General features: G+C 41.0%; 2 protein-coding genes across 4 annotated transcripts in view; one reads left to right on the forward strand and one right to left on the reverse strand.

Moving 5' to 3' along the window:
- Positions 1 to 1765: 1765 nt before the first annotated feature.
- On the reverse strand, positions 1766 to 16169 carry anxa11a (annexin A11a). Its single transcript, XM_056435658.1, has 15 exons — positions 16046 to 16169; positions 12627 to 12938; positions 12103 to 12185; positions 11086 to 11343; positions 9954 to 10041; positions 9545 to 9639; positions 9127 to 9240; positions 7248 to 7338; positions 6691 to 6770; positions 5666 to 5722; positions 5442 to 5535; positions 5197 to 5292; positions 3908 to 3966; positions 3668 to 3790; positions 1766 to 3413 (listed from the first exon to the last, which is right to left on the reverse strand). The coding sequence occupies exons 2-15, from the start codon at positions 12934 to 12936 to the stop codon at positions 3354 to 3356; spliced, it is 1608 nt and encodes a 535-aa protein (XP_056291633.1). The 5' UTR covers positions 12937 to 12938; positions 16046 to 16169; the 3' UTR covers positions 1766 to 3353.
- A 1717-nt stretch (positions 16170 to 17886) lies between these two features.
- The window catches only part of zcchc24 (zinc finger, CCHC domain containing 24), a 36218-nt gene continuing 31420 nt past the window's right edge, over positions 17887 to 22684 (forward strand). For all 3 annotated transcript variants that reach the window (XM_056435299.1, XM_056435301.1, XM_056435302.1), the window contains exons 1-2: positions 17887 to 18323; positions 21572 to 21772. In XM_056435299.1, the coding sequence (XP_056291274.1) occupies positions 18084 to 18323; positions 21572 to 21772 (441 nt within the window). In that variant the 5' untranslated portion in view covers positions 17887 to 18083. The remainder of the gene's footprint in view (positions 18324 to 21571; positions 21773 to 22684) is intronic.

Below are 22684 nucleotides of genomic sequence, written 5' to 3' on the forward strand. Positions count from 1 at the left end.
ATTTAACACAAACATATCCAATCACCCCTCACTGACTATTCTTTTAGTAAAAATGCTAATGCAGCAATAAAGATGCAAGGATTTTGCAGGCTAATGTCTACAGTCAGAGCTGCATTGCAACCAATATCAGAGTACTGTATCTGTGTGTTGGATTAGAAGAGAGCAGTGTGCCATATGAACAGAAATATGTGAAGGCGACAATTGAAATGTGTGCTTGAGTAGAATTTGTGAAATATAATCTGATGATGATGGATGCACTCAGTTTCCTAGTCTACGGCTGAATAAAGATTGTTGGCACAGAGGCAGGCGTCTGCAGGCATACCTCTCAAACCGTGACCTTATTCATGCATGCACTGACATCTACAACTCTCTCTCCCCCTCGCTCTCCCTCTCTCACATGCTGGCTCCGTAGCCTGTGGAACCACATGCTGTCCCTATAAATAATACAAAATTAATGACAGTAATTCATATCAAAGGGATGCTGGTCCCTACTGAAACAGATTGGACGTGTGTGTCTGTGTCCTGTTTCCGGGGACACGCATTTGAATAGAGAAGACAACCTCCTGCTTTTTATCTTGGGGGTATGAATTAGTTTATTATTTAGCCCTCCTGTCGCCTTCGGGTCAATTTGACCCGATTCAATGTTTAATGTCGGTGTTCTTTTGGGAGTCAACAAACAAACATAAAGTACCTCACACTTAAACTTGGAAAACAATATTAATTCTAATAATTTTCTGGAGATTTTAATAGCTGGGGTCATATTGACCTCAAGGGTAAAATATGTTAGTAAATATAAAGGTAACAGGAGGGTTAAACATTGAATCGGGTCAAATTGACCCGAAGGCAACACAAGGGTTAAACAACAAGGTTTCTGCTTCTAGCTGTCTGACAATTTATAAAATAGATCTGTTTGTCAGCCCGGATCAAGCTCGATAATAGCTTTGTGTTTTAAGGAGACGACCAGCATCATTTATTCTGGTGAAATTGACTAAATCTGAAAATGTTGCAGATGTTTTTTTATGCTCGTCTGGACAGAGATCTAGCTAACGGGGAGCTGTCTGTGCTACGAGTAGCATAAGTATTTTACCTCACAACTTATATCCACTCAGTTTTTAATCACTTGTATTTAATTCATTCTCAACAATATATCTATTTGTATTAATTATTCACCTCCTCTTGGAAGACTGGACTACACACCAAAAAGAAAGTATGTAATACATGAATAATAATAATATTACTAAGGAATCAATTAAGAAATAAAGAAAAAAGTAGCCTAAATAATCACGATTTTACAGCGATTCTGTTGATCAGATAGAGCCGTCAAATTATGTTTCTTGTAGTGAGCTAGATTTCCTATTGCAGATTGAGTTGTCCTGCTAAAAGCAACAGGAAAGCAACAGCGTGAGCTCCAGAGAGATTCAGATCTCTATTCCAAATGCCCCCAAACTGCTAGACTTGGCTCTGGGTCTATAGCTTTGACACATGTAGGAGAGTGTTCCATAGCCCAAAATATTTTCATATTTAGGCAGGCCCAAGATGAATGAGTAACGGTTGCTGGGTCTCAGTTGCATGGCTGTCACTAGAGTTGAGTTGGGTCAAGCTCACCCCTGGAGAGATGCAATCAGTGAAATATTTGAAATGGGATCAACCTACTTGTGTTTTTAAGAAACGTTTTATCTAAAGCCATCATTTTACCTACAAAACCTTCGACCTGGCATGGTGAGAGGATTCCCAAATGATTAGATCAGCAATAATAGACATTAAATTAAGCAATTTATGGTTTTTAATTTACAGTCAAATACACAGCATGTCTGCAACAAATGGAGGTTTTTGATCGTAACGATATCAAAACTAAAATCTTGGCAGAGACACGGCGAAACACTTTGAAATTACCGTCTCAAAATCATAATGATGCCCAAATTATCCTCTCAAAACTGATCTAATCTTCATTCAATCTCTAGTTATTTTAAGCATCTATCTCATGCCCTTAAACCTTTTCTGGTCAATTCTAACAGGATGTGATCAAACATGATTCCTCTAGCATGGCGCTATCCAAGCATCCCTGCACACATGCTAGACTTGTTTAATGTGACCAAGGCAGCTTTATGGAAGACATCAATTCCTCGCCCCCCAGCCCTCCCCCTCCTCAAAGACTTATTGATCGTGGTGCAGTTAACTCACATACTTTAGCCAGTGGAGCGCAGAGCCACGTCTCCACAGTAAAGTGTGTTCAAAATCATTTTAAGTAAAGCCAACAGGGCGTAGTAACCCACAGAGCTCCATGTGCAGCACCACACGGCCCTCAAGGAAAGAGAAATGATGTATGTGTATTGATTGAGTCGAATGATGTGCATTTTAAGGGTCACCAGACTTCCATCATATTCAGTGTTGCAGAATGAATATACTAGATTGTTATGTTGCCTGTACAGATTTCGACTGAATTGTGACCATTGTTATTGATATAATTCCTTCTTATAATGTTCCATATTCTTCACAGCTGAGCATTTGTTTGAAATTTGTTGGGGTTGGACCGAGACTTCACTGCCCTCTACTGGCAAACTGAGTCTATAACCAAGTGCATTACAGATTTGGAGAACATTATAATTGGTTATTGTGCCATCTGATGAAAACTGTTGGTATTATACCGAGGTATTAATTTTCTTGTTAACTAGTGAAGGGATATGGGAGATACAATTTTAAACAAATGTATCTTAAGGCCTGGTCATTTATGCTATTTATATTTCAATGTATGTATAAATAATTCCAGTGTGAGCACTGAATATTTATTATTTTCTGAGACTCAAAAAGATATAATCATCAACAATTTATGAAATGTGATGCTTGAAGTTTTACATGCTACGATAAGATGAACTAAGAGTACAAATACAAATAAAAGCATTTGTTGCAAACTATGATGAATGAAAAAGGGTAAACAAAATATAGAATAGATTATGCAATTGTAAACATGAACAAACAACTTTGGTACTGAGCTGCTATGTATTCTATGTATTACACTTTATTCAGCATGGCTGAACATTACAAAATTAGCTGATAAAACTGGCAGAGATCATTAGATAATCTGCAAATATTGGCAACATTTATATAAAACATCTTAAAAATATAAGCACTCTAATTTAATCTGTTTCAAATCTATTGTATGATCAGGTATATTAAACCCAAATGTCCAGCAAAGATATAATCAGTGAAAAAATACAAAAATTTTGTGCATACTGTATTAAGAAATTAAACAAAACATAGCAATATACTAGATTCATTGCATTGCGAGTAATGGCATGGCATGCATATAGATAAGGCAGAGAACAGATATGTATAATGTAGTAGTCACTGTTTCCTCAGTCACTGCCCCCACAGAACTTCAGGAGGAGTTTCTTGTAGTCTCCTGATGTGTCTCCCTGTCAATAAAATAATTGCGGAAGCAAATTATTCAGACCCACGTTTCAGAAAATCATGTCTTTTTGAAATACATGTGACTTGCTCTGGTGTATCGGTGCATAACATAAACACAGTAAGATAAATACAAATTAGTATTTCTTGAAAATAAAAGCTAGTACTGCAAAAATGAAGAAACACATATATATATATAAATAAATAACAATATGTATAAGAAACAAAGAATAGAAGAAAAATACGATATGATGATACTTACAGAAATGTGCGTGTACAGCGACTTGCCGTAGTTTTTGACATACTCCTGGCGAATATCCAGCATGTCAACCTCGGAGCGGGAGACCATGATCCGGATCAGGCTTGTGTCCTTGGTCCCAGCTCCCTGAATTCACGCGCAAACGCAAACACACACACACACAAATGACATTAGTTCAATATTACATATTTGGTTATGTATAATTAAAAAAAATCACTATTAAAATAAGACTGGGTTTCTCACCTTCATGGCCTTGTAAAGTCTCTCAGCAAAATATGCATTTGTGTTCTTAATACACTTCACTGCAAAAAAAAAGTTTTACTTATTACCAATATCAGCACAGCGTACTCATATTGTGTCTCTTGTTTTCATCCCAAACAAGATCACTTAATTGCTATTAAGTGCACTGTAAAGAACACCATTCTAATGTTCATCACTGCAAAGTAAAGATGATGAAGACAACACTTTACTAATGTGCCATCTAAAAAGTGAAAAATCAAGCTATTCATACAAGAGAATATTACAGGATGGCGACAAGCCAAAATAATGCCGCATTAATCAATATTTTCACATTTCATGAAATTACTATATGGACTCTGATGGGGTGTCACTGGTAAGGACTTACTTCTAGAGGATTACTGCAGCTCTAATTGGGCGTTTAAGCCTGTTTGAGCCCAGCACATTTACTGTCTGTTTGCAACTACCTGTTTTCTTCAACACCTGCCAGCAGCAGACGTTTTAAGCAAACACGCTCTGCTGCACGCTACTTGCCCGGCCCCAAATAGTAACCAGAAAACCTTAACAACTAGCGAGAAAGTTGAGCATCTAAACGAGACCGTTTTAGTCTGCACCAATTCCTGAGGAATAAACCTGAGTTAAAAGCACAATTAATATTATATTTGAATTAATCAGGTGGCAGGAAACATGTCCACCATAGCGGGTGATGTCACTCTGTGTCTGCTAAATGTTACACACAACAACTTTGTGATATAAAGAAAGGGCTGAGCTTGTCAGCTTGTAATTGGGATTTTCCGCTAGTGGCTACTTATTGATTATTGCAGCTTTATTTCAATTTACATTTAGAAAAAAAGTAAATGTGAATTCCTGAAACAAAACAGCTTAAAAGAAGACTAATGGCAAACATAAAACACTGCACCACCACACAATGAAATCATATAGAATGGGTGTGCAAAACCATTGAAAGGATTCCAATAAACCACATCTAAAAACAGGTTACTGTACCATAACCCTGAAAAATGTTGGGGGGAAAGAGAGAGGGGGAAGAGATTATGCAACAGCGGCCCTTCCTCCAGTCCTTTTTAAAAATGCATTAAGATAGCTCTCATAAAAAGTGTAACACAATGAGCATGGAACATGTTAAATTATTGAATGTAATGCCAAAAATGTGCTGGGACAGCCTGTACACACATCATTACCTAATTATACAGAGCCGATTCTGACTCATTGTACATGGGTGTGACCCATCCAAGCATTAGACATGAATAGGTGTGTGTGTTTGCGTATTCCCTTACCCACTGCCAACATGCCACTCTCAAGGTCTCCAGACATCTCCCTGTTGATGCTCTTCTCGATATCCCTGCCAGTCATTTGCTGGTACTGAAGAAACACTAAACACACACACACACATCATCATTAACACGGATAACAAGGCACTAAAGTTACATTTGGGGTCTGATTCTCAATTATTGTCGAATCTATGTTAGATGTGTAACCTGATGTTAGTTTATGCTTGTGAACATGTCTTCATAGAGAATACCTGCTCTGAGATGGGGTTTGCTCCGAGCACACAAAATGGCATTAAACTTGGACTCGTCTGTTCCAAGCTTGTTTTCTCCTGCAGAATACAGGGCCTATAAGGGGAACCACAATGTGCACAGGTGGGCATGTCTTTAAAAAGCAAAAGGTCTGGTAATTAACAATATAAGAACAACCACGTTGCAGATAAATCCTCAAACATTAATCATTAATGAGTGACCTTACCTGAGCATCTTGTTTCGCCAGAGAGATGTCGACATTCGGCCGTTCGTCACGATTACCCTAAAAGAATACAGGACAGCATATTCCGAATTCAATCTCAAAGTAGTTGCTGAGAGACAAGTATACTTAAGCAATAAGGTACTCGAGGCAGTACTGTATCGTCAATAATGTCCGCTTCAAGGGTGTTGTTAGGCCTGACGCACAGCGGATTATCGTATTGCTTTTAGAATACGTTTGCGTGAGACATTATAAATAGTAAGTAAATAGTAAGCTGCCTTTCAGCACACAATAGTTTTCGCCACCAAACGTTGTGTATCGCACTTCAGTAGCCGAGAGAAAATAGACCCTAGGAAGTCCGAATCTGTGAAATTGTTTCCAACTTTCCCGAACTTTGTTCCGTCGTGTCCCTGACGTTTACGGGTTTTTACAACACCAACAAAAACATTTGCGGACGTGAACGCGCTTTAACAACCACCAGCGCCGACTCAACGTTCAGACGTAACTGCTGACCCGCTAGTGGTCTCCTTTTCCATTGCGCAGTGCCATAGAAATCCTGCAGTATTTCATTTATATCGTCTCTGGTCTTCAGGTCTACTGGTTTCTCTTCGCACCAGTTGGTGAGGCAGTTAATTGCCCACTTCGTATGGTTGATAGTGTTTTTTTCGATGCGCAACATTTCATAGGTCTCAATTTCTTTCTCATCTCTGGTAGCATGACATCCACCTGAAGTATCCTCTTCGGCTAACCACTCATCTAAAGTAATTCCCCCCAAAATATCAAAGTTCACACAAAACATGTTTGGTAACTGTCAAGCTTGAACTGACAACTAACGCTGGCGCAAAATCTACCGCTATTGTTATTTGCAGTGCGTACTGCTATGGAACGCTCAGATAAATGTAAACAGCTGTAGGACATTATGGCTGAATAAAGTACACCTCGTGGCTCACTCTCAACCAATCAGAATGCTTGATTTCATCGACCCGTATTATAAAGGTAATTCATTTGTGTCATGTATAATATGTATGTACCTGTGCGAGAGAGATCAGGAGCCTGCGGAAGTGGCCTGAAGTATCCCCACTAATGGCGTCCTCCAGGGACTTCTTGTGATCTGAAATAGCAACAAAAAATAAATAATTGAACAATTCAAATGGACCATAAATACATGGCTTCAATACAAAGACATAGGTTCAGGTAACAGTGACTTTTGAAGGCTTGTAATTTATATTGTTGGATTGAAGGTTGGATGTTGATGATATTAATATTTTCTTTCTACAGCATATTTAAAACACGCAACATGTATCGTGAAGCTTTATTCAAATTATAAAAAGGCACTAAAGATTTTATAAAAATCAAGACTGATATACTTGCAGCTTCTCAGACATGTAGAAAAGCATTAATTTAACATTGCATAATGTCTTTCTGTAGTTGCAGTTATGAAACCTTGATTTCAATGTGCATTCACAAATCATATGGTGGTACCCAAATCTAGACCGACTGAGCTTATCCATGAGATAAAACACGTTCAATCCAGGTTTAAGAAGCTGTGTGATAAAGGAGATCACAACAGTGCCCTGAGGCAACTCACCTTGTTTGAAAATGCGGGTTATCTCTTTGATTTCCGTGTTGGAGCGAGAAGACAAGATCTCTATGAGGCAGGCCTCATCGGTTCCAGCTCCCTATTAGGAAGACAGAACAAGAATAACCCAACAACCTCATCCTCTGGCCCAGTTTATCTCTGTTCAGTGAATACTATACTAACAAACCCCTCTGCAGCCATGTCATGTGTCACCGCCTGTCTTGGGGAGATAAGGCGTGGATGAGCAACAACTTTCTCCAGCTAAACAGCAGCAAAACTGAAGCCCTCCTTGTTGGCACTCCACACCAGGTTCAGACATCATCCATAACTCATCTCACCTTTGACAGTCAGGTCATACCCCTCTCCTCCACAATCACCAATCTGGGAGTTCGGTTTGACCCCCACCTGACCTTTACTGACCATATAAAATTCCTGTGCAAAACCTCCTTTTATCATCTAAAAAACATCTCCAAACTCCGCCCCACTTTAACCCTGTCAGACGCAGAGAAGCTCGTCCACGCCTTTATCTCCTCAAGACTGGACTACTGCAACTCACTCTACACTGGGATCACTGACAAGAACATCACCAAACTACAATATATCCAAAACAGCGCTGCCAGGGTCCTGAGGGGAGTCCGGAAATATGACCACATATCACCCATTCTCCAATCACTGCACTGGCTCCCTGTTTCATTCCGGATTAACTACAAGGTCCTAGTACTCACATATAAATGCATCAACGGACATGCACCCCCCTACCAGTCTGACCCTGTGTCATTCTGTGCATCTGACAATAAAAGACTTGTAACTTGTAACTACCTACAAGAACTTATCACTCCCCTAACCTCCACCCGCACCCTCAGATCCACAGGCCGCTCGCTCCTTCGGGTCCCCAACACCAAGCTCCGCACCATGGGCGACCGGACCTTTTGCTCGGCAGCGCCACGCTTGTGGAACGGTCTCCCTGACCACCTGAGGGCAACTCAGACACTGAACTCTTTCAAGACTGGCCTGAAAACCTTTTTATTCAGGAAGGCATTTTTTACCTTGAGTTAATTTATTGTCAGCTATTTCATTCTTATTTTTTTTATGGGTTGCTTTAACTATGTTTTAATCGGTTTTATTTGTTTTCACTATATGTGGCACTCTGAGATTCTTTGAAGGAAGAGTGCGATAAAAATGAAATGAATTATTATTAACACTTTAAAATAATGTAACATGTATATACAGGAATGTCTCAGAAAATTAGAATATTGTGATAAAGTTCTTTATTTTCTGTAATGCAATTAAAAAAACAAAAATGTCATGCATTCTGGATTCATTACAAATCAACTGAAATATTGCAAGCCTTTTATTCTTTTAATATTGCTGATTATGGCTTACAGCTTAAGAAAACTCAAATATCCTATCTCTAAATATTAGAATATCATGAAAAAGTATACTAGTAGGGTATTAAACAAATCACTTGAATCGTCTAATTACCTGGAAACACATTTTCAAATGTTTGATTTTGTTTTGCTGTTATAAATCTTTTTTTTTACTTGGTCTGAGGAAATATTCAAATTTTATGAGATAGGATTTTAGAGTTTTCTTAAGCTGTAAGCCATAATCAGCAATATTAAAAGAATAAAAGGCTTGCAATATTTCAGTTGATTTGTAATGAATCCAGAATGCATGACATTTGTTTTTTTAATTGCATTACAGAAAATAAAGAACTTTATCACAATATTCTAATTTTCTGAGACAGTCCTGTATATCCTTCTTCATCTCGTAACAATGTTCATAAAAAGCACATCATTTCACAACATAAACCACATAATAACCTGAATTCTATGTTAACAAACAGATGGTGCTGGGAGAACATTATCGATTGCTTTTGTTCCTTTACCTTTATGGCAAAGTGGAGCTCAGAGGCATCAAACTCAGCTGGGGTCTTCAACGTGGCCAGGACCAGCTTCCTGAAGTCTCCAGACAGTTCAGAGTGGAGGTCCTTAATCAGATCCTGAAAATAGAAACATACTTGGCATAACTCAAAACCATCCTGAACTACAATACGCTGTGGGGAATAGCTGTAATGAGCTCTGTGGACATCCAATCCCCTCAACATTTTACTGGCAGCACTAGCACCTGTTGCCTGCTTGTCACCATTACACACTGCTCGTATAATGCACACTAAGCCATGTGGAATTATATATTGAGAAATGGTGTTTGAGTTGTAAATGTACAAGTAAATACTCTCCTCAGGGAAAATGACCTCCCGTCTCACATTAACAACGTATAAACTCAGCTAGAGGAAGAAACGTTACCTTCCCGTAGGACGTTTTGTAGGCTCGGAGCAAAGGCACACGCTGCCTATTGGAGCGACTACCCAGTAGTTCAATGATGGCTTGCTCGTCAGTTCCTGCACCGAAAAGCCCACAATGACAAATCATAAAGAGATGACACATAAAGAAACAGGTCCTAATTTCTAATTTAAAACAGTTCTTTTGTACTTTACAAGTGACATGTATATTTAAAATGACAAATATCTTTCTAAATACAAATGCTATGATCTAAAGACATGTAAGGCTGTCCTTGACTAAAGAGGGAATTTGATCAATAATTAACAGGTAGCCAAAAAGAAAAAAGTTAAAACACAACTTCCAAAATGGATAACATCCAGTGAATCATGTGTATCTGGAGGATATCGTCAAAATCTCTGCAAACAGCACTCACCAAAGCCCTTCATGGCCTTCCTCAGGACCTCTGCATCTCTAAGTTGGTCAGCTCCAGGAAAGTCCTTGATTGTTCCCCTGAATCCTTTCTGAGAGACCAATACAGCACATTCCAGTGTTATTAAAAATATATATGTTAGGGATGCACCGATCTGATCGGCGCCGATCCATATCGGCCGATATTCCTATTATCGGTTTTGATCGGCGTTCTCAAAACGGCCGATCAGATGACGTAACATCTGCGACAACTATCAAACGTTTCAATCGCGGCGCACCGCAACGGAGACGATGCGCCCGGCGAGGGCCGCAGAGTGAGAGGTCCACGAGGGGATCCTCACGCAGCGAGCGGCGTCCCCGTCCCCCGAGTTGAATCTCTGGATCGACTCAGCCGACTCTCACATGTCTGCCCTTATAGACTGATGCTCACGGTAAACGCATTCGAACGGGAGCGCGCGAGGGTTTTGATAAAGTTAGCGGAAGGATTTAAGTGACAACATCCGGTTTCGCAAAGTTAAAGGAAAGAACCACGTGAAACAACATCCGTTTATCAAAATAAGATGTCGACAAATCATATACTAACATATAAAAGTAAACAATTAACTGATTTTGTATCCTTATAGATCGTTTCTGAGATTTAGCTTAAATTATGCTAACATTAAAACATGTTTACTGTACCATGGAAGAGTTTATAAAAATAAGTCAGACTTTTGTATGTTAAAAAAAGTCCTGTATATAGATTTCCCCAAGAGTTCCAGGAAATGAATAATGCAGATGTGTTCCATACATATCTGAAATCCCCTACAATAGCAATTTTTTTCAAAGTAAAAGTCCTAAATGTTTAAAGAAATCAGTAATTTCTTTAATGTTTGAGGTGCTTTATATATGTATTTCCTCATATTCCTAGGCAATAATGCTACACAATAAATAGAATGCTTCAATCGACACCGTGATCGGTGATCGGTATTTTCGGATTGGCAGATACTGATTTCAGTGATCGTGATCAGTATTATCGGTGATCGGCAGATACTGATTTCAGTGATCGGTGATCGGCACCAAAAACCTGATCGGTGCATCTCTAATATATGTAAAGACATTGCATTGTACATTCATAAAAGTGTGTCAGTGTGTCTTACATTGACAGCTGGAGCAATTGGCATGGTTCCTCCTCCTCCTCCTCCTCCACCTCCTCCTCCTCCACCTCCACCTCCACCTCCTCCTCCTCCTCCGTAGGCTGGCATGGATGGATTTGGTGAAGGCGCCTTAGGGTAACCTGGCATAGGTGCTGGTGCTCCTCCATAACCAGGCATTGGCTGCCCAGGCTGACCAGGCTGCCCAGGCTGACCAGGGTAGGCCATCCCTGGGCCTTGGGGATGTTGTGTGTTCCCTCCTGGCTGTGGGTAAAGGCCATATGGCTGTTGGTTAGGAAAGGGGGCACCATACCCACTCGGCTGCGTAGCAGGTGGGTACCCCCCAGAGGCTTGGGCGAACATGGACGGGTTTTGAGTAAAACCACCCGTGCCTGCGGTGATCTGGTTGGGCTGCGATTTGAAAAGATTTGTGTCCCATAATATGTAACATTTAAAGATCATTTCATGCAAAAGCACAGGTAGCTGGTCACACCTTTTTTGGATTATTTTTAGATTAATTCCATTAATCTGATACATAAAATGAATGTTTTGAAAATTTCAAATTAAATGCTTCTCATCCTGGATCTAACTTCAGATGAGAAGCCATTGTCCATTTTCCTGATGTTTTGAACTTTCAGTGACACGATGCACAATCATCCAAATAAAGTGTGGCTATGCTCCATAATAAGATGGAAATTTATATAACAGATCATGACAAAACAACATAGACAAGACAATGACTCAGAAAAGTAAAAGGGATTAAGACAAAGTTACATTTGAGCGATAGGTTTGAGAAGCATGAATAAGAATGAAGTATGTGAAATGTTTTTCTCATGCAAGAGATCTAGGAACAGAAGCAGATGTTTTAGAAATTCTTACCGTAAAGTAAAAAGAAGTGATATTCCATGAATGGCTGTGTAATTAATTCTAACTGGAATATTCAACACAACAATCTGATGAGGTTGTAATTTCTATATATTTAGAATTTTCTGGGTGCAGGTTATTTTTTAAGGCTAAACTTACCATGCCAGCATTGTATCCAGGGTTGGATAAGTGGTCAAGACCAATGGTGGGATATCCACCAGCGGGGCCACCTCCCCAACTGCCTGCAGCAGAAAACAAAGACAACGCTGTTCAGGAAAGCCGACGATGCATTTTGCTCCTAAATACCTCAAATAATTGAGAATATCAGAACGAGACAGAAATGACCCATCTTACTGGAACTTCCTTTTTCTCACTCTCCAACAAGTTAACGGGGAGGTGAAAGAGAGCTGGACAGAGAATGGCAATACTATGTGAAAGGTGGACTGTGGGATCTCCTTCTCTAAGCAACAGCAGATGTATATTTTGTTTCTGAGGGAGAACCAGATAGAAACCAGAATACTTTCACCGTTTTACTTCAACTTACTTTTTCTGCAAGTACTATTAATTAATCTAATTGGGATGATCTGAATTCATCTAATGGGATGATGTGAATTCATCTAATGGGATGATTGGAGTGTGTTGTGCTAGATTAGAAAGTGTGACAGTGCAGCATGATGGCTTACCTTGTGGTGGTGCCTGTGGGTAGCCTCCAGCCTGTGGAGGATAGCCTCCACTCTGAGGAGGATAGCCACCAGCCTGAGGAGGATAGCCACCGGCCTGTGGAGGGTAGCCACCGGCCTGTGGAGGGTAGCCACCGGCCTGTGGAGGATAGCCACCGGCCTGAGGAGGATAGCCACCGGCCTGAGGAGGGTAGCCACCACCCTGAGGAGGGTAGCCTCCAGCCTGAGGCGGGTAGCCTCCAGCCTGAGGAGGGTAGGCCCCAGGTTGTTGAGGGTAGGCCCCAGGCTGTTGTGGGTATCCAGGGTAGCTCATGACTTTAAGAATAAAACAGAACGGTCAATCAAAGGGCGGCCAAACATGACCAATTAATAAAAATGTAAGAATGATCTTAGGCAGCAAACTAGACAAAAAGGGCATTTTATCTATTGGTGAAGCACAATTAAAAAGCAGGAATGTACACTGTAAATGCAATCTTACATATTGAAGGCATGACATAGTAAAGAGAGTTGAAAGCACACACAGCTATAAACCCGCTATCAACCTGTACCTTCTCATCCAGGGCAGAATTATTCCCTGACCAAAACATGAATAATTAGATTGTCCCATAACTGGTACACGTATAAAGTATTCTATCAAGTAAAACATTGATCTGACTTACAATAAGTATATGTGTTTGTTGTCATACTGGACATTAAGTAATAGTCTGCTTTTTCTGTAAAGTCCCTTTACTCAGTCTAATGCTTTGCAAATGCCCCCATATACACTCAATAGTCTTTGCTTTTGAATATAGCAACATAAGTGTCACTGCAATCTACTGAATTACTGACACTTTAGTGAAGGAAAGTTGAATCACAGGAAATTGTAGGTAAGCGGTGAGAAAACTTTCTTTTTGGTCAAACTTAGTATGAAAGGCCTGTGTTCACATGTAACGACTTGTTCCATGGGAAGTCTGACATCAGTGGACTTAATGGAACAGTCTTCCCTGCGTTGCATTTTATAGACAGAAAAAAAAAAAGATTCTGCCGCGTTTGAATAAGCACACAGAGCAGCGAAGACACCCTATATAATACAGAGGTCAATCTAAACCAATGCGTGTCTCATAGTCAGAACTATATCCACCACATGATGATGACTCAGAGGGCCATTGTGAAACTCTGCTCTGACCTTCAAACACATTTGGTCAGAATCAATCTTGTTCTAAGCCATTTGCTAAAGGGGGGTGCTAGGGACGACATTGATCATTATAGGGTTAAAGTTTTTTTTATTTTTATCACTAAGCCGAGGTAATTACAACTTTCTGAGGTGTCGTCACAAGACCGTGAGATCTTCTTCATATCCATGAAAGTTTCGCCTTCATATTGCAGGGCTCTCAAGTTTTGAAGACAGGCAAGAGTGACATTTCCATCAGCACCACCCCCCCCCCCCCCCCAGAACGAAATTTTCTGATAGCAGTCAGTCGCGCGCAATTCCAGGATGCTTTATTTTCATTGGTTGCTGGATTAAATCTTACCCAGATACAACAGATACGGGTTCTTTTCTGATTGGCTATTGTGTAGCCCAGGGGTGGCCAACCCGCGGCTCGCGAGCCTCATGCGGCTCTTTGCCTGGTGTCATGCGGCTCTTACGTTCATATCTAAGTTTGTGTTTTTTTGTATGTGCGTGTTCGCTTCGCTTGAGTTCAATACGGTATTTTTCGTCAAATGCGCATGCGTGAGATGAAAAAAACGCAAAGTTTCCCAGTAGGGCAGGGGTCGCAAACTCGTGGGCCAAACGCGGAAAGACCACATCCGAATGTCGAGCGGGCCGTTCTACGGTGGGTTACGCGGATGAAAGTGTCCGAAAATCAAACACTGCACTTACGCCATGAACGCCGCATTATGGGCAGCTGGATGTCCCGCACTTTGGCTAAAGTAGTTTACGGTGACGCTTTCTCCAGCCGCCCTCAATTCAGCGGACACGGTGTAAGAGCAGCGTTGCGGAAGAACCGCATCCGAATGTCGAACACTCTCTTCGGCTAAAGTGGTTTATTGGTGGGCGTTTGATTACTCCAGCCCCCCATAATGCGGCGTTCATGGCGCAAGTGCACCGTTCGATTTTCGGACACCTGTTCTGATTGACACCATGTGAAGGAATTGCTTCGAGTGGCAACAACGGAATTAAGCCAGATTTGAAGAGGATTGTTCAAGGCAAGGAATCCCATAAGTCCCACTAAGCAACATGCATAGTAAAAGAAAAACGCTATTGTAAATTATTCTATTTTTGTTTGTGGACTTGGTTGAACTGAGATAATGTGTGTTTGTGTGTGTGTGTGTGTGTGAGACAGTGCACACAATGTTCATTGTTGAACATGACAGACCTGTTGTCTTAGTACTGTAGGAGTCCATTTCTGTCATTATCATGTTGGTGTGTGACATTTACAATAAATCTGGCTGATCAGAGGTGTGTGTGTGCGTGTGCGCGCGCACACATATGTGTATGATGTGGCTCTTTGCGGTGACACAGTAAAAAATGTGGCTCTTAGTCTCTGACTGGTTGGCCACCCCTGGTGTAGCCCATTTCTTTTTTTTTTATTGGCTGATAAGTGGCTCCTCACAGCAGAACTCCAAGGGAGCGCTTGATTCCTCCATGGTGAGGGCAGCGCGGCCAGCTCATGTTTGCGCGCTGCGGCACATTAAAACATTAAATAGCCGAGAGTTATTTTCAGCGTGAGAAATACGATGTGTGGCGGGAGTGCGTGATTTAAGACCGAAATGCGTGAGTCTCACGCTCAATGCGTGACACTTGAGAGCCCTGCGATTGTTCCCTATCGTTGTGACGATGTGTGTGTTCACTCACTTGAGAAAACCAAATTAAACACAAGACAGTACAAATTACTTAATCTTGGTTAGTGAGCACACCGGATTGATAGTTTTACAATATAAACAAGTCATGCCTGTCAATAGGAAATCAGACATTACGGTCTTTTTGTAACACGAACAACAACATGTTTCGTGTTGTACTTTGCGCAAAGCTGCCTCGGGCCTGTAACGGACACATCTCCAGAAGACAAGCTAAGCTTTCCCTCGATAGGCCTACCATTTACACAACATGGATAGATATCCGCGTCACTTCAACCCTAACAAGCGTCGTTAATTAGCGAGCCAGCGAACCATTACAATAAAAAACACACAACACAATCAGTTCCGACCGAGACGGACACCTCGTAGCCTTCTAGCTCGAGCTAAAGGCTCTGCTGCTGGGGAACTTTGCCTTGAGGTTGGCAGGCGGAAAGACGGCGGCGGCGGCGGCTTACGTTAAACCACCAAACGACTCCATAAATAGTCGCTACTTCTCCGCACATATAATGTGAAACATAAGCTAACGCACGATTCATAATTGTAGCGCGGCCTGTTTGAAGTAGTTCCGTGATGTTAGCACTTACTTAATAGTCTGCTTTCAGTCTCTTCCTGGAAGAACTACTTCTTTTACCAGCCGCGGTTTTGACTGTACTTAAGTAGAATGGGTGGGACTCATACTTTCCGTTTAAGGAACCCACCCATCCGCTCTGCAGCAGTGACAGGCGGCCGCTCGTTCACCACGTGACAACAACAAATATGCGTCCGCCAGTAGAAATCGATACATGAGCGGTCATGGCACCATGGAAAATGTGTCACACCGGCGTCACCGATTGTCACAATAGGGCTATTATTTCACAGGTATGTTGCGACCTCATTCTATCGCATAAGTTAAACCACCTATCAATTGTGTGTTTGCTGACACACAGATACGTTTACCAATTCTCAACAATCTGATACGATTATATCAAATGTAGGAATGATATATATATATATATTATTCCTTCACTTTATAATCTTATCAATAATGATTATATTATGTAACTACACATTAAAAGCCTATGTCGTTTTATGGTGATCAAAGTTACATACATATAACTACAATGAGGTCTGTACATCAAACCAATAATAATAACAACAATGAACTTCATTTATGTAGCATTTTCTTAAGAAAGTGCTTTAAAGAAGACTAAAACAGCAGATGAAAACAAAACACAGGGATTTTAACACATTAGGGAATGACATAAAGTTAAAAAAGTATAAGACCAAACGATATAATAATATTCTTATTGATAATAATAATAGGATTATTCTTATTCTTATTAATAATAATAATAATAATAACAATAATAATAACTTCTTGATAATAATAATTATATATATATATGTATACTCATATGAGTGATCACACTGTGTGTGTCTGTGTGTGTGTGTGTGTGTGTGTGTGTGTGTGTGTGTGTGTGTGTGTGTGTGTGTGTGTGTGTTTGTTTTACTAGAGTAAAGCTGCCTGAGTGTACTGTATGATCTGTTCATTGTTTATATTTGTGGTTGTTAAGTGATGATAAACACCAACAAGGAAGTTATATATTTAGCTACCTCACGTCACTAATCCTACCTTCTATTTTGTTTGGAATTACACGACTGTACTGTAGCTACTGTGTTTGTCCGTGGCGTGCGTGTGTGCGCGTTTGTGTGTGCGTGCGCGCGTGTGTGCGTGTGTTTGAAGAACGTTTGCCACAAGAGGGAGCCCTTTTTCTAGTTTACTCTATAATAATAGGCCTGCCTGCCATCTTCAAGTTGGTCAAAAGAGAGAGCTGACTTTGAGGTGTTGATTTTACTGATTGATTAACTATTCTGATTAATCAGTCTTTTCTCATTGTCGCTTATTCACCAATGATCCAGTTTTTCTGTTGTTGCACTTGTGAAGTACTATTGTTTAGAGTGCTGATCAACATTAGTAACATAATTTGGAATTTAATTAGGTATGCGTAAGTTAAATCAAGTTTATAACTTCAAATATTAATCAGTTAAGTGTAACTCCTCACCTCTGTCGCCTGAATAAACAAAACACCTTTCACCACCCCTCTTTCTCACACAGCATGTACAGACAAAGAATGATACATATTACAAGTAATACATGTTATCATATGGATCAGAGATAGTCTGTTCACGTGTCTGATATTATTAACTGATGCGGCAGAGTATTCATAATCCTCTGAGCTGTAAGGATGAGGAGCTACAATCAGCAATGAACCATTTGTCTCATCCAGCGGGACTCCAATGAATATTCATATCCAAGACGCTGATTGGCCCGCGTCCTCGGTGACGCAGAGCCGCCCTCATTACATATGCAAAGAGCCTCTCTCTGCCCCGCTGCAATAAAGGCAGATAGCGGACCATGGGGAGCAGGGGACAACTTTCGATTCTGACATGTTAGCGCAATGACTTTTGAGTAACATCTAACTGGGACGAGGCTCCCGGCGTGAGGAGGACAGGGCCTTTTTCGGGAGGGGGGGAAAGGAGCACTTGCCATCTGCCGGGGAACGAGAAGTAAGACGGCAAAAGAGTTCAGACCAGTCCAAGAATCAGCGGTGGAAAATCCAGTTTGGCCATTTGAATTGAAAGATGAGCTTGTTGTCTGCCATAGACACGAGTGCCTCCGTGTACCAGCCTGCGCAACTTCTCAACTGGGTCTATCTCTCATTGCAAGACCCCCACCAGACCAGCGCTTTTGACGCATTCAGACCCGAACCCAACTCTTCCCACCCGGATCTCAATTTCACCAAGACTCCCTCAGCGGTGGACTTGAGCTCGTCCCTGAACTCCAATTATCTCAACAACTTCTTTCAGCTGCAGCGGAATGAGGTGAAAGATGGCATGCAGAATGTATATATATTTAATATATTTCTCACACTCTCTGGCACTGGTTGAATTTACTCGACTAGTAAGAATCCGAGTTTGGTTGGTTGATCAGTGGATTGTTGCACAGACATGCAGCAAATGTTTTGGCATATACAGCATGAGCTATTCTGGTGGGATTTACATAACCACCATGATATTTCTAATATGGTCAATGAGTTCAATTAGCCTTATTAAATTAACATTTCAGGGTATTCTCCATTTGAATAGTGTTGAACAAAACTTTATAGGCCAATTATGTTTTACATTATATAGTATCGATATAGCCTGCTGTAAATATACCACTGCAAACAGAGGAATAGTGCCTGGATTTACTGTATAGGGACGTTGTCTACTAACAGTAAGGCAGTGTCAGTATGAACTCACTTATGAGTTCCTCAGTTATACTCTAACTGCATGAATACATCAAATATAAGCGTGTTATTGCTTAAATAAGCAAGTAGGATCTCACTAGATGGTTTGATAGTTAAATATCACAACAATGTTTCTATGACATTCCCTTTCCTTACAGGGTAATGTCATTTAATAATCTAAGCTAATTTAGTTATGGTTCAAATTAAATGTGTTTTAATCAGACTTGTCTGTAATCAGAGAGGCACAGATGGAAACATATTCCCCAGCACGCCTCTGTCTGGAAAGAGCAGGCCACTGCACCCTCCTGCTGCTCTGACTTCTTCAAATAGGCCAGGTCACGCCAACAAAATCAAGCCTTGTTTAAATATTGTCTATTTTTTCAGCTGAGCGTAAATCTAGGGACAAACATGCTGATAACGGGTACAGGGGGCAAACCTTACACTGCAAACCATACTATGCAAAAAGGAGCCCATCAACACACTCATAGCTAGCTACATGGGCTACATTCAGCACACACACACAGACAGACAGGCAGACAGACACACACACACAGCACACACACAGAACAATAATCACATACTGTGGTCCAAATGGTCGTGTAAAGACGATACAGCATGCCTCCCGGTGTGTTGATTACACTGCAGTTGAGTTTCTAAGATCTATGTTACTATGATGCTCTGTGTTGGAAACTCTAGGAAACTGAAGTAGTGGATAGATGGTGTATCCACCATCTAGAGACAGTGTCCATTAGTATGGTAGTAACCATAGAGGCCCTTTGAAGTCCTTTAACATGAAACAGTCCTCTGACTCTGAGAAATGGGTGTGCACATTATACATTACACGCAATTGTGTAATGGCATTCAATCCACATGAGTATAAGTGTTTCAAACTGAGGGAACAAATATAGTCTGGAAACAGTTTAAGGGGTAGGGGGGGCCTTTTGCAAGTTACGATTCTGTCGAAGCCAAATAAAATAAGCCGCTGTAGAGATTTGGTGATGAGATGAGTAATGCAAAATGTGGTTGTTTTTGCAGCGAAGGATCACAAAACAGTCAACTTAAAGTTAAACAGTGATAAATGAATGCATTTTTGATTGGACATTTTTGTGGCACAAGTGAAGTATTCTTACCACAGTCTCATCCATCGACCTCTCTGTGTGACTTGAAGCCATTTTAGATTAATCTAACCCGAAAGTTATTTCCGTCAATCACCTTTAGAGTTTACATCCTGGTCCTGATTTAAACATGTATGTGTATGATTAACCCCTGCAGTGGGACACCTCATCCTGGGATCTGTGAAAATAGACACAGATCTGCTTCAGTTGTCCACCCCAGTTGGATACGCACTGACTGGTAATGATACCAGATTAGTTCTCATTGTGTTGGCCAACGCATACATACACATCCATCACCATACACATAAACACACAGCCTCCTGCTGAGTCTCTTACTCACTCTCTCACTCGCTCACTCGCTCACTCACTCACACGGACACACAACATAAACAAACTCTCTCCCTACCATTAGCAGATGTGTGTGAAATCAGTTTCCTTTGGGCTGACAGGAGGATGTTTCAGGCCAAAATGAAGAAATGGGAAAAGAACACAGACTGTTTTATGTTTGTTCAAATAATTCTACAACCTGCCTTCAGATTTAAGGGTAACAAATACACAAACATGCACATGTCCTGAAGGAGAGGTAATATATAACAGTAAAACACATAGCTGAAACACATGGCAGATGAAAAACTTGAGAAAGTACAGAGCAGTAATACTTGATATAGGACGACTACATGTTATAAATGAACATGAGTTGTAAAGCTGGAACTGTTTAGCGAGGCTATCTCACAGCCTGCAGATAAAGATTTGGCTTTTAGCCCTGGCCAGGTTGCCAAGTCTAAGGTTTATGTGCTGGGCTCTGAATGTCAATAGCAACATATTTCCCAGACATAAACATGTGCCCCAAAAAGAGACATGGCCATTAGTGGAGGAGGACAAGTTTATATGCACTCACTGATATTTTTAGTGGGTGGTGTCCACATTATTTGTCATTAGTTAAATGGCAGATGACAAGTTAGACTGTTTGTTTAACAGCTTGTCAACAGGGGTTAATTACCTGACTATCTGAAAATAAAAAATGCCTGTGCTAAAATCAACATTATATCACCCAGAGGATTCTAGATTGTATTTGAACAGAGGAAGACACACATGAGAAGGGAGATGAGGGACTGCAGCCTGTGCGTTCCTTGTTTTTAATATTCAGAGGGCATCTTCTATGAATTCACTGGGGCATGCAACGCTGCGCTCTGTGTCTCCGAGCAGACTACAAACACCGACCATGGCTAATTTACCGCCAACAGAGCGTGGTGACATTGCTGATGTTCCACAGGCTGGCGAGAGAACATGCCTCCCATCTTGTTTACAATGAGTCATCCTCAGTAAAGTTGTCTTACTCTGTGGACATGCTCAGTACTTTTCCAGCTCATGAGCACAGCTGGGCCTCTCGCCAGATGTTCTGAATTTAATGAGAGAAATTATTATGAAGGTTTTTTTCTTCTTTGTTTATTTTGATGCAACAGAAAATAAGGACAGAGGGCTCTCAAAGAGAACTGCTGATTAATCTTATCATTTTTAACACTCCTAAATCAGAAATGCATTATTTTATGTAAATACTATTTTACTATGCTCTTCGTGCTTTAGAATCAGAGAGTTGGGAATTCGATGCAAATTGAGTGTGAAGGTCTTCAAGAATGTTCTTCATCTTATCTACAATGTATGATATATGACAAGTCATCTAAAGAATTGTAATTGAACTTGTTTTGATATTCTTCTTGCTTTTTAGGCCTTAAACAACAATGTGTATAAGAATGTGTCACCCTATGGCTCCCTGAACAACATCGTGGATGGACTCAACTCCCTGACGGACCATTTCTCAGACCTTTCTCTTTCTTCAGAGCCAAGAAAACCAAACAAAAGACCCCCTCCCAACTACTTATGCCACCTGTGCTTCAACAAGGGCCATTACATCAAAGACTGCCCTCAGGTGAGACTCGTAACACACATATCTCACGTAATCCAAGTCTTGAGATGACACAAATAGCTGATATTGCCATAACTGTGTGACTTTGGTATTCCTCAGCGTCTTTTCATTTACAAGTTAATAATGGCACTAAAAGCTGTGCTTCCTCCAGCCAATGTCTCTCTCTCTCTCTCTCTCTCTCTCTCTCTCTCTCTCTGCGTCTTTGGCTCTGGTCTGACCTACTTGTTAAACAGGCTGGCCTCTGTCTTCAGCAGTGGCGGTGCGTCCATAGAGGGCGCTAGGGCGCCGCCCCTCTTAAAATTTTGAGATGAAAAAAAAAAAGAAGAAAAAAATATAATATATCCTGTCAAAAAACATTATATACCAAATTATTTAAATAGCAAATATACCGTGTTGACGCGCTAAATGTGTGTGGGAGACCGTAAGCCCCTGTCAACAACCACTTAAGTTAAATGTGACATAAATAATATATCGCCACTCATCCTCAAGGAGAGAAGCCCCTCCCCATTTTCGGGGCTCCGGCCCAACGTGTGTGCGCGGCAGCGAGCAAACATTTCACGGTCGTTTCGGCAAGGACGGCTTCTCATTGGCGGATGAAACGTGACTCTTGGGGCACAAAAATGTGCGCCCTGGCCAATGACATCGTTTCTTATGTCACGTGACTGGACTATTCGGACAATCAGAGACCGGTATCGTTCCCTCAGCCAGAGAGCTCCACGGAGCTACGCGAGCAGGTTGCTAACCGGAGCTGTTAGCTGGAGGCTCAGTGAGTAATGCGCTGTTTAGTTTCTCCTGTCTGTTGTTCCAAAGTCCTGGGACTGAAACTCTCTGGACTACAACGGGGTGAGGGATCTAAAGAGCTGCAGACAAGTGTAAAGCACGAATCTTGCCGCAGTTATCTAGCTAAGAGCATGG

This window comes from Pseudoliparis swirei, chromosome 17, assembly GCF_029220125.1.
Source record: "Pseudoliparis swirei isolate HS2019 ecotype Mariana Trench chromosome 17, NWPU_hadal_v1, whole genome shotgun sequence".
In the NCBI taxonomy this organism is placed as follows: Eukaryota; Metazoa; Chordata; class Actinopteri; order Perciformes; family Liparidae; genus Pseudoliparis; species Pseudoliparis swirei.

What these genes read in the sequence shown, in the direction of transcription:
- anxa11a (XM_056435658.1), bottom strand. Translation starts at nt 12,936, where the DNA reads ATGAGCTACCCTGGATACCCACAACAGCCTGGGGCCTACCCTCAACAA. An exon ending in CCCACAGGCACCACCACAAG is followed by an intron (nt 12,186 to 12,626) that starts GTAAGCCATCAT and finishes TTTCTGCTGCAG; the next exon opens with GCAGTTGGGGAGGTGGCCCC. An exon ending in CTGGATACAATGCTGGCATG is followed by an intron (nt 11,344 to 12,102) that starts GTAAGTTTAGCC and finishes CTTTACCCACAG; the next exon opens with CCAGGAGGGAACACACAACA.